This window comes from Pithys albifrons, chromosome 4, assembly GCF_047495875.1.
Source record: "Pithys albifrons albifrons isolate INPA30051 chromosome 4, PitAlb_v1, whole genome shotgun sequence".
Lineage (NCBI taxonomy): Eukaryota > Metazoa > Chordata > Aves > Passeriformes > Thamnophilidae > Pithys > Pithys albifrons.
Genome location: NC_092461.1, coordinates 87,023,259 through 87,035,120, shown reverse-complemented (window position 1 = coordinate 87,035,120; position 11,862 = coordinate 87,023,259). Strand labels below are relative to the sequence as shown.

The following is an 11,862-nucleotide window of genomic DNA, read 5'->3' as shown; positions in this document are numbered from 1 at the left end:
CCAGGGAGAATTTAAACATCTCAAAAGCTGTTGTAGCAGACTTGAATGGGGAATGGACAAAGGGTTGGGAGAAGAGATTCCCCTTTGTTCCTTCCCAAGGGTCCGTACTATTATCACTGAATCCCCAGAGGTAGCAGCTTAGGTTGCGGCAGGAAAACAGCCTGGAGAGCACCACCCACATGACATCCAAAGGCATCGAATTCATGGCACCATAAATCCAGAGTAAGAACTCAATAATAATTGCGGCTATTTGAGTTTTGCTCATTGATTTGTTGATAAGACTTAAACCTGCCGCTCCTTTTGGCATGAATTTGTACCAACAAAAAGCCAATATATTATACAGGATGGTCCTGATGAACTCTAAGCTCAAGACCCACATGGTGCCACAAAATAGCAGTTATCCTTCTTTGTTTACAAGCCCCACACGTTGGGCGCCAAGAAATGTCTCGGTTTGAGGGGAAAAACCAAAATGTTTTACCCACAAGCAGGGGAGGGGCCTCCTCCTCAATAATCACACCACTCTTTATCAAATTTAAGAAAAGGAATTTTAATACAAGAAGGATAACTGCTATATATATATATATATATATGTAAACAGACTAGTGCAACCCACTTCCCCAACACCATAAGAGGAAAAAAAAACAACAACAACAAAAACCCAGCAGGTTTTCCTCCGGGAGAAAAGGTTATACTTAAGTGTCCTTGTCACAGCCCGCTGGCTGCAGAGTGAGTTTCAGTCCCTCTCCAGCGAAACAGACGAGCAGTGGGCTTTCAGATGGACTCAGTCTCTTCCCCCTGTGTTCCCCGTCCAAGAAGCCGAAAGGTACGAGCAACCAGCAGCAAATCCAAGGCAGGCAGCAGCACGGCAGGAAAAAGTAATCCGAAGTAGGCAGCGGCAAGACAGCCAGGGAAAACCCCAGCAGTAACCAGCAGGGCAGCCTGCCTCCTTGGAGCCCCCACTCCCCCCTTCCGCCGAGCCAAGACTGAGGAGAATATCCAAAAAAAAAACCAAAAGAGACAAACCTGCCCCCACCCCAGTGATCACAGTTAACTACTTCTTTTGTTAACCGCTGGCCCGGGCAGTTAAGTGGCAGGGGAGAGAATTTACATAATAATCCCAAACTACAACAGTAGCATAAAATGCATTGTACCAGCTGATACAGTGTGCTCTCAGACAGATCAGTGTTTGGGGTAAATAACTACCCCTTTTCTGGTCTAAAACAAGAGCAGCAAGATTGGAGTTGCTCTTCAAGGTTAGGATTACCTCTTGAAGTTTGACCTAATTAGGTCTTCATTTAAGAAAACCTGACTAAAATGCCCGTGCTTAGAGCTCAGGAGTATATTGGCAATGGTGTCTTCTCTGTGTTAGTAATGACTCTATGAATCACTTTTGCAGCTCCTAACTCTGACACTGAAGGCAGTGTAAGAAAACATTTGTTTCTCTGATGCAATGTAGATTGACCATATTTGAAGAGGTGAGAAGGACCTGGATCAAACACTCATAGATGTGAATGATGCATCTCTTCCTCCTGAAGAAATGTTTTTATTTTAGGAAATGCCTGCTTGGACAATTCCTTCTCTTTGCAGGACAAATGAGATATGAATCCATTTTATTATTGTATCACACGGGGTCTCATAAAGCTCCCCCCAGTCTTATTTGGGGAAATGTGAGTAGCCTTGTGTGCATCTGGTCAGAGCTCTTCACATTTCACTGCACGAGCATTTCATGCACAGCTAAAAGGAATTTATTACTCAGTCTATGATACTTATTTTGTAATTGCTCTTGAAAAAGCACTGATAGATCCATGAGATTTTAGTCTCTTGTGGAAAACAAACCCTTGTTGCAGCAATCACCATACATTTAAAGTTGGCTTCATAGAGTCCCTTTGTTTTATTGCTCCATGGATAGAAATACTGTCTTGGAAAACAACACCCAGTCCTGAGTTACAATTAATAATTTAGTACAATCTTGACACAGCACATGGAGGATGTTGATCCGAGTTTACTATGAGAGAGCAGCACAGTGATGGAAACCAGAGTGGAAAAAAATTAGCTACAAACTGAGAGGGCAGTGCCATACATCCTTTTGGAAAGCATTTGAATATACTGTACCACCCTTTTACATTTTTGTTGGGTGCTGATAAAAATGTAGTTTCTCATGCAATGTAGGGTATAAAGAAATCCCCTGTGAGTATTACAAGGCCATCTTCTTTTGTGCACCTGCAGTTACATGCAAAAAATTCAGGAGCATATAAACAAGACAATGTCCATCACTGGTCCACCTATCATGTTTACTTTTTCCAATTATGATGACAAGCACAAACTTTCAAAAATAAGGTCAGCTCTCTGATCAGATGACCAATGATGAAGTATACAGCATTATTACACATTTAAGAAACACCTGCTTTGTGAAATTACCTTCCATTTCACATAAAGCAATGTAGTTCTAGAGTCTAGGGTACACAAAAATGAAAACCCAAACCCCGTAATGATTTACCTCTTGCTTCACCTCCTCATCCCTTTGCTTTACAGAATAGTAAGACCTATTTCCTGAATGCTGTCATACACATCAAAGTGACATTAGCAAATACTCAGTTATTATTATAAATTGTAGAATGGCTTGGGTGGGACCTTAAAGGTCATCTAGTTCCAGCTTCCCTGCCATGAGCAGGGAGACCTTTCACTAGACCAGGTTGTTCAAACCCCCATCCAACCTGGCCTTGAACAATTGCACAGATGGCACAACCACAGCTTCTCTGGGCAACCTGTTCCAGTGCCTCACCACGCCACCCTCTTTCAGTCTGAAGCCATTCCCCCTTGTCCTGTCACTACATGTCCTCGTAAAAAGTCCCTCTCCGTCTTTCTTGCCAGGTCCTTTCAGTACTGGAAGGAATAAATAATTCTCTGGCTTCCCTATCGGGGCCATGTGGGCAGTGAAGGCTGAAGAAACACGCGTTTTTCTTTTTAATTTAGTGTCTGGACTCAGACAAACACAAACAAACGACGAAATAAGTAAATAACTCGACGTTTGCAGAAGTTACTGTTGCAGAGACTGACGCCAGGGGTGAGGCTGTGAGGAGGGGCAGTGACAACGCTGCCCTGGGGCGCTCACAGCTCCGGCAGCACAGGCCGGGCGAGCGGCACAGTCGCACAGTCACCCAGTCAAACAGTTATACAGTCACCCAGTCACCCAGTCAAACAGTCACACAGTCACACAGTCACCTCGGCCGGAAGAGGCCACCCACTGCATCCTGTCGCCCACCCAACACCCCCACAGAGCTCAGGGCCACGTCCGGTCTTTCCTTAAACACCTGCAGGGACGGTGACTCCACCACCTCCCTGGGCAGCCCATTCCCGTGTCTAATAACCCCTTCTGTGAAGAAATTCTTTCCAAGGTCCAACCCCAAACTCCCCTGGCGTAGCTCAGGATCCCGTCCTTCCATCCCATGCCTGGTTCCCAGGCAGAGGAGGCCGCTCCCCGCCGGAGCCCCCTCAGGCAACTGCGCACGCGCACACACACGATGACTCAAGGCGCGGCGGCGCGCTCGGCGCGGTGCCCTCTGGGAGTTGTAGTTTTCTGCACTCCCGCCGGCTCGCCGCGGGGCGATGGCAAGCTCCAGGCGTGCTTTGCGCGCGGCGAAGGGCGGCAGTGGAGGCGGCGGGCCCGAGGCGGCAGCGGGCCGACTACGATTCCCGAGGTGCCCCGCGCGCCCCTCGGCCGGGCGGGCGGGGCCGGCGCGGCGGTTGAACGCGGAGGGGAGCGGCGCGATGGAGTTGTCGTCGCTCGTCAGGAAGCTCGGTAAGGGCTCCCCTCTGCCCCGACCCCGCTGCTCCTGCGGCTCTGTGCCGGGCGGCGGCCAGGGGCCGTGCTGGGGGGAGCTCAGCTGCGCCTGCACGGCCTCCGCCGCCCTTCTGCCTTCTGCTGTCCCGCTCGGCCCCCGCTGCAGACCTGGAGGGGACGGCGGCCCTTCCCTAGGTGGAGGTGCTTCCCTAGGTGGAGGTGCTTCCCTAGGTGGAGGTGCTTCCCTAGGTGGAGGTGCTTCCCTAGGTGGAGGTGCTTCCCTAGCTGGAGGTGCTTCCCTAGCTGGAGGTGCTTCCCTAGGTGGAGGTGCTTCCCTAGCTGGAGGTGCTTCCCTAGGTGGAGGTGCTTCCCTAGGTGGAGGTGCTTCCCTAGGTGGAGGTGCTTCCCTAGGTGGAGGTGCTTCCCTAGGTGGAGGTGCTTCCCTAGGTGGAGGTGCTTCCCTAGGTGGAGGTGCTTCCCTAGGTGGAGGTGCTTCCCTAGGTGGAGGTGCTTCCCTAGGTGGAGGTGCTTCCCTAGGTGGAGGTGCTTCCCTAGGTGGAGGTGCTTCCCTAGGTGGAGGTGCTTCCCTAGGTGGAGGTGCTTCCCTAGCTGGAGATGCTTCCCTAGCTGGAGGTGCTTCCCTAGTTGGAGATGCTTCCCTAGCTGGAGGTGCTTCCCTAGCTGGAGGTGCTTCCCTAGCTGGAGGTGCTTCCCTAGCTGGAGATGCTTCCCTAGGTGGAGATGCTTCCCTAGGAAATGCCGAAGGCTTCTCCTTCAGATACGATGCCTTTCGATTCAGTGGGCTTGGGTAATTTTTTGCCGACTGGGGAGTCCGAGGCAGTTTTGCATATCCCCAACATATTCTGGTAGAGGTTCGGGCACCAGGCTCTGTGAGGAGAAGTGCGCTTGGCACCAATTATATCAGTGTAGTTTGTAGTGTCTCACCATTTTCTAACCATGCAAACATACTTGCTGAGTGTAATATTGTCTCTTTGTCAGTATTCTGTTTGTTCAAATAAGAAAAAAGTAATGTAGTAATTGTTTGGGTTTCTTAATCCCTTTTTATCTTGGGGCAGGCCACGAACTGACAGAGATAAGAGAGCGATCTCTGAAGACTATTCTGCTTAAGTTAGATCACAACTTGATTTCATACGCTGATTTGGTCCACGAAAAAGTGCTTTTTCGTAACCTTTTGGAGTGGTTCAATTTCCCAGTTGTACCAATGAAAGAGGAAGTACTAAATTTTGTGAACAGTTTGATCAAGGTATGACATACTAACATTTATTTATTTTTAGCTATATGTCTTTAGAATGCCAAAGCTAAATAAAACTGGATATTGTTTGACTTTGTAGCTCCATATAATGAGATTTTTTAGAGTGTTTTTGTAAGACAGAAATAATAAAGCCACTGTGTGTAGACCAAATTTAAAATAGTTTGAGTGACTTGAATTGGGTTAGAAGGATAGTGAGAAAAATTCTTGTTTTCTTGGTTTCTACTTTAGTTTCTCTGCTTCTTCAGTTTCTCTCTTGGTGTTTCATTTTTTACCTTGGAGCATTTTTTGCTGCTAAGCATTTGCACTGTTTTGGGACATTGGTGCAATTTATCTTGAGAAAATGAATAAAATGTTTCAGAAATTTCAGATATCTCGGATTTTTACATTCTTTTGTTTTAATCACTAAACAGCATCTCTGCAGAGAAAACAAAAGATCACGGTCCTTGATACTGGTGAATGGTTGTCATGATTTAACCCCAGCCAGACACCAGTTCCCACACAGCCACTCGCTCACTCCCCCACCAGTGGGACCAGGGAGAGAATTGGAAGGGTAAAGGGTAGGAAAATTGTGGGTTGACAGAAAGACAGTTTAATAGGGAAAGAAAAAGCAGTGTGCACAAGCAAGGCAAAGCAAGGAATTCATTCACCAGTTCCCATGGGCAGGCAGGTGTTCACCCATCCCGATGAAAGCAGGGCTCCCTCACCCGTAATGGTGACATAGGAAGACAAACAGCATCACTCTAAATGTCCCTCCCTTCCTCCTCCTCTCCCCCACTTTATAGACTGAGCATGCTGTTGGAACTAGATATCTTTAATGTCCTTTCCAACCCAGGCCATTTCATGGTTCTTTGGTCAGTTGGGGTCACCTGTCCCAGCTGTGTCTCCTCCCAGCCTCCCATGCACTCCCAAACCCTTGCCAGCGTAGCAGTATGGAAGCAGAAAAGTCTTTGGGTCTGTGTAATCACTGCTCAGCAATAACAGAAACATCTCTGTATTATCTACCCTGTGTTCACACAGCCCCATACCAGCCACTGTGGAGAAAATGAACTTTTACCTCAGCACAGTGGTCTCAACCAATAAAGGCAAAATAGATACTACAATTCTGGTTTTTTTCCTCCCTTTGCTGCTCTCTATCCCCCATCCAGAGACCTTGAGACTTTTCAGACTAACTTTGTCAGTCATTTGTCCTAATGTAGCATCCACTTGCTGCGGAGAAAATGATTGGAATTGGTGCAGTGGAATTTTTCTCTCAGCTTCGCCCTGACGTGGATCCAAACTTGCAGGCCATAATTGATGGGATTGTGGATGGACTGTTCTTCCTTCCTTCTGAACTTCCTTCTAGTTCTGTATCAGTATGTTATCAAGCTCAGTCTCAGCCTGCAGTAGATCAACCAGGTAAATTACATGTTTTGAAGTGTAATTTATTTGAAATTAAAGGAAAGTAAATGGAAAGACTGTGAAAAGCTGATGTTTTCAGGCATAGCAGGCAAATTATTCCTGAGAAATCAGTGAAGTGTGTGGTAATCAGATTCTGCCAGAGACAGTGTGACCTTAACTAAACCACCCAGTGCCATTCTTGTAATGGAATTCTCTGTCCATTTCTTCAGAGTGTAGTATCTGTTTTCTATAATGCACAAAGAGCATGACACAACTTTTGAGATTAACTGTATGGCAGCAAGTGTAGCAACTTCCAATAAATCTGTAATTTCACCAGTATACTTTGCTGCTGTTCATTGTATAGTGGCTTTTTAGCTTTTAGAGCAACTCAAATCTTCAAAAAAAAAGCAAATAAAGGGTAGTTTATCCTAGTAGAATGATTTTTAAAACTACATTAGCTGTATGCACTATCTGCTTAGTTTTGGATAAGTATTTGTCATAGTAAAATACATAGACTTCTTTAAAATGTCATGGGTGATGTACTTCACATGTGTGCAAAGTGATATTACTTGCCTCTGTTATCTAGCTCGTTATCTACCTGTTACAATGATTTACAGTGCCTCTTAAATCTAATGTAACCCATGTGGTTCTCCTCTTCTGCCTTAAACATTTTAGCACAAAGTTTGGAGGAGAAAATTACATATTGTGAAGGTCCTTACTTCTGGTTGTTGTGGGAAAGGCACTGCTGTTACAGTGCATGCTGTAGTAATGGCCACACCTCTGTCACTCATACTGTGCAGTTTCGGAAATAAAAGCAGTTTTTCTGTGGTTTCTGCAGCCTGTCTAATGCTTGGAGTTCTAGTTTGCTAGAACTTATGTGGTGCCTGGTGATTGTGGGTTGTTTTGTTTGGTTTTTTCTTTTTTCCTTCCTGTGCACTCATAGGGGTAGATTTTTACTTCATGTTTCCACTGTATGGGGAAGAATATAATAATCTTCTACATGTGCATTCTCATCCCACCTTTTTGAAACTACTCAACTGAAGTTAGTTACGCTGTAAATTGTGTGTATGTCTGGGTGAAATAATCTTAATGCTTCCTAACAAGAGTATTGTATTTTTCTGTTTGTTCTTCAGTCACAGGGAAAAAATGTAAACTAATAATCTAGGCATATTATGATCTGGAGAGATTGCTTTTAATGTTACCTTGTGTATATTTTTATGCATTTTGGATATGAATGGTATGTATTGAACAATATACTTACCATATACAAGGGGGACAACTTTTCTGGTGACCTGAGAAGAAAGCAGTTTTGGTAGAAAAAGGTTTTAGGTAGTTAATGAAAAGATTAATTTTATTGCTACATAAGTAGATTAAAGGAAAACCTGTTTGTCTGCCAGTTCTCCATCAGGCAATACATTCTATGTGGTTTGGTTTTTTTTGCTATTGCTTGAATGGTATTGCAGAATATGATCCTGAAAAAATAAAATGACACATTCTCTTTACTCCATTTTTCTTATCTGAGACTATTAACCTGTTAAGGAGACTGATTTAAAACTCAAGGGCAAAATGAGGTAGTTCAGGAAAAACAGAAAAATAAATTGAGTTTTTCTTTTTTTTATGTGTACATTTTTTAAACTTAATCTTTTTTTATTTTAGTTCTGCCTCAAGAGGAATTATTCACTGGATATTTTTGTCAAGGTAGAAGTCATCTGCCACAGTTAGAAATACCTCCCAAAAGAACAGTTGGTATGTGTAGTTATGACAGACTATGTTAATTACATAAAATGCTTAGAGTTGCAATTTAGATTGAATTCCATTAGAAATGTGCACAGCAGTATTGGTTATTCTTTTTCCTGTTGTTACTCTTTGAAATGAAGTACCACAGAAACTACAATTATAATGCTTATAAAAATGACACTCATCTTAATAGATCTTTCCATTTTCTAGTAAATAATGTAGCTCTTTGGAATAAGTAAAGTATGTTAAGAAGTGCTGCAATTAAAAAAAATATTTAAATTGTTACTACTTTGCAGAAGATCTGTGTTTCATAGTTAAAAATGGCTGTTTAAGTACCTTTTATTTCAACAAAACAGTCTGAAGTACCTTTGTAGTTGTTAAAACTGGATTAGATGCTTTGGGAATGTTTAGCTTGTATCTAAATGAAAACCAGTGTTATGCTTTGATTTTTTTTGTCAGTAAGATGTTATGAAGTGTTTCACTGACAAGGAGAGACCAATAATATTTTGGCAAGTCTTTGCCTGTACCACTATGTTAGTAGCAGTTCACAGGAGTGTGTCATATTTAACATACAGTTACTGTATGTAAATCATCAGTTTACGTTTTTAGTAGTGTATAAGCTCTCTTAAGAATTGCACAGCAGTTATTACAAACTTTAAGTTCAAAATAGCTATAAATTTATTTTCTTTAAAAAGTTATGTCTTAATTTGGTAAGAGCGATAATTGCTACTGCTTTAAGAGTAAACGTATGAGGTCAATTTACCATTTTTAGAGATCATGCTCTAGTACCAGAATAAAATTACAATTTGTATGAAAGCAGGATGTGGAGAACCAAGTACTTGTCTACTAATGCTGTGTCTGTGGTTTGCTAAAACTTCTTTCAGGAAATATATTTCATTTGGATTTAAGATGACTTTACTGGTGTTTTTATATGGCTGAAAGTTCTCATAAAAGCACCTGAATTTGTGCAAGTCTGTATTTAGTAAGAGATAGTTCTTTTTCAAATTCTATACAGTTCACAAGTGTCTGACATTGGATATATACAGTATAATACTTCTGTAAAATATATCGCAAAATATCTGCTTTGTTTTTTTGCAGTGAAATGCTTGAAATTTTCCACATTTCCTTGGCTAACTCTGACTTCAACAGATAGACATGTACTTTCGTCAAATGAAAGGTGCAGTAATAGTAATAGTACAATTTGCTTGTAGTTTTTATTTTGCTGGAATAGTGGTTGTAAATTTCTGTCCTGCATCATAAGGTTCTTCTTGTAAAGAACATAATGAGCTAATTTTTTATAAATGACTGTAAAAGCTGTACTAAAGTTGGGCAGTGTCACTCTCCATTTAGTATTTAAATTAGAGTATGTTTGGGTTTTTTTGTTCATGGCACATCAGACTGCCTTCTAAATTTCTGAAGTGGATCAAAGATTTTATTTGGTTAATATTAGAATAAGCTGGAATAAAGTCATGATCTACTTTGTGCCCTTGTCCACTTGGCAGGAAAATCCCTACTTTCAGTAGTAGCTTGACTGGGTTTAGGTCAATAAGTTCAGGTACAGGGCCTTATTCAGTCATTGAGTCATTCAGAGTGTCTTTCTGCAGTGATTTTATTTTTTGATTTTAACTTCAATTTAGAAAAACAATGTTTGAAGTGGACCGATGAAAATTTCTGTAATTGGGATTCCTTAATGAGCTTTTTTTCCTTGTTTTTTCCTTTTGAAAGATCTCTGAAGCTGGAAAACCTCTCTAATATTTAATTTCCTTTATGCCTGAGTATAAAAAAACCCCAGAGATTTGTAAAACTGGACATACTTAATTTTTTTTGCAATGGTTTCTAAAACAATTCAAACGGAAAAAAGTGAATTAGAATATCCTAAAGGTTCTTATTTACTAATATACATCTTAGAGAATAGCTAATAAATGTCTTCCTTTATGGAACTTCCCACATATGTAACTCAAGTGCTTTTAGGTTATACATGAACCTCCAAATGAAAGAAACTTTCTAACTTGTTTGAGTTACATTACCTGCTGTGTACCACTGAGATAATTGCTGGCTTCAGAGGGAATTTCCAATATTTGTTATTTTAATTTCAAATTCAGTATCGATAAAGTTATTTTTCTTTTTGGAACCTAATTTTAAATGTGGCTTGATAACAGCTGGAATTGAGTTTGTTCTTTATTCTGTATAGGATTAGCATGGCTTAGGAATAATTTAACTTTAAAAATGATATGACAATAGAATTACAGAGGCTTTTTTTTCTTTAGATTCTTTAATATTGGGATTATAACTTGTAAAGACTTGCTCAATCTAATAATTACTGTTTTTTAAAATTTTAATACATATTTAAATATGAACTTTTAGCTCTCTGAGAAGTAACAACCAAAGTTTAATTTGGAGTACATGTGAGCTTCTTCAGGATGTGATCATGCAAGATTTTCCTGCTGAGATCTTCCTTCAAAGGCCAAAGATTGTACAGGCAAGAATTCACATAAAGTTTAAAGTTTTTACTGTGCCGTGGTATAAGTTGTACCAAGGAAGAATTGATGTAAACGATACAATATGTTTGTAAACAAAATAGCGAAACAAGAAGTTCCTTTGTTTACTGTAGGTGCAAAGGAAAGAGGACATTGGTTACATATTGTGTTTAGAAAAATTTTTTGTTGTAATAATGTATATTGCTAATCAGTAAAGAAGTGTGTTCTGAAGTAATACTTTGTTTCTTCTGTGTAAGATAAATTCCTGTCCTGGTTGTATCCACACCCTCTGATGGGCTTCCATAATGAAAGTAGTGACTTAGTTGGAAATACAGTGTGGAATTCAGATTTTCCTTAGAACTGAAAAACACTTGGAAACACTTGGAAACTATATTAATGTACTGAACTATTTTTAGTGCAAGACTCATGTTGACATAGTTGTCCACGAAGGTGATCCATGTTCAGCTGTTGGTGTTGATGGTTTTGTCTTTGCAGAGTCTTTTGTCCTTGCTAAACCTGGCTTTTGGAGGAGATGGAAGACATCGGTTAACTTTGCAGGCTGTGTCATGCTTGCAACAGTTGTGCATCTTCTTGAGAAGCAGGCTTAACTTTCACAGAGATCCAAGCTTTTCTTCCACAGAACAGGGTAGGTATTTTTAAGTATTTAAGATAGTGTTACTTTTGCTACAGTTAAGATACTGTTGGTTTTATTACAGTTAAGATTGCCTAAAATGATTTTAGAAAAGAAACCCCAGAATCTTATGGCAAACATAATCTTGTGAAATTGTTTTGTTGAATAAATGGTGTTCAGTACTACTAATCTTAATAAAAATAATTTTGAGTACTTGCATTGTTTTACAGTATTTACTCATTTTTACAGTTTCCTGTGATTCCCCATTCATCAGCTTTCCCCAGTATCCAACTGTCTATGTCAGCAGAAGAGGGATTTTTAACCAGAACTAAATTAAATCTGTAAAATAAAAGTGAGCAGTTTCAGAAAAGTTTTCAAGCTGTTGGTACTTAACAATGTGGTTAACTAATTTAATGAGCTGGTTAACTTTTTTTTCATGCTGGTGGATAAAAATAGTTTAATCATTGTTTTGAGTTTTGCAGTCATTAGGGCTACCTCACGATGTTCTTAATGCTAAAATGTTAAGCTTTAGTGGTATAATTTATTTATAATAGTCTTCCTGTTTACATTTTGTCATCTGAATTGA

General features: G+C 40.8%; 1 protein-coding gene across 3 annotated transcripts in view; it reads left to right on the top strand.

The window, feature by feature from the left end:
- Positions 1-3,743: 3,743 nt before the first annotated feature.
- Positions 3,744-11,862, top strand: part of RTTN (rotatin) — an 80,518-nt gene continuing 72,399 nt past the window's right edge. For 2 of the 3 annotated variants that reach the window (XM_071554903.1, XM_071554905.1), the window contains exons 1-7: positions 3,744-3,799; positions 4,858-5,045; positions 6,251-6,449; positions 8,088-8,177; positions 9,267-9,345; positions 10,533-10,647; positions 11,141-11,291. In XM_071554903.1, coding sequence (XP_071411004.1) covers positions 3,769-3,799; positions 4,858-5,045; positions 6,251-6,449; positions 8,088-8,177; positions 9,267-9,345; positions 10,533-10,647; positions 11,141-11,291 — 853 coding nt within the window. In that variant the 5' untranslated portion in view covers positions 3,744-3,768. The remainder of the gene's footprint in view (positions 3,800-4,857; positions 5,046-6,250; positions 6,450-8,087; positions 8,178-9,266; positions 9,346-10,532; positions 10,648-11,140; positions 11,292-11,862) is intronic. The other variant, XM_071554904.1, reaches the window with a different exon arrangement.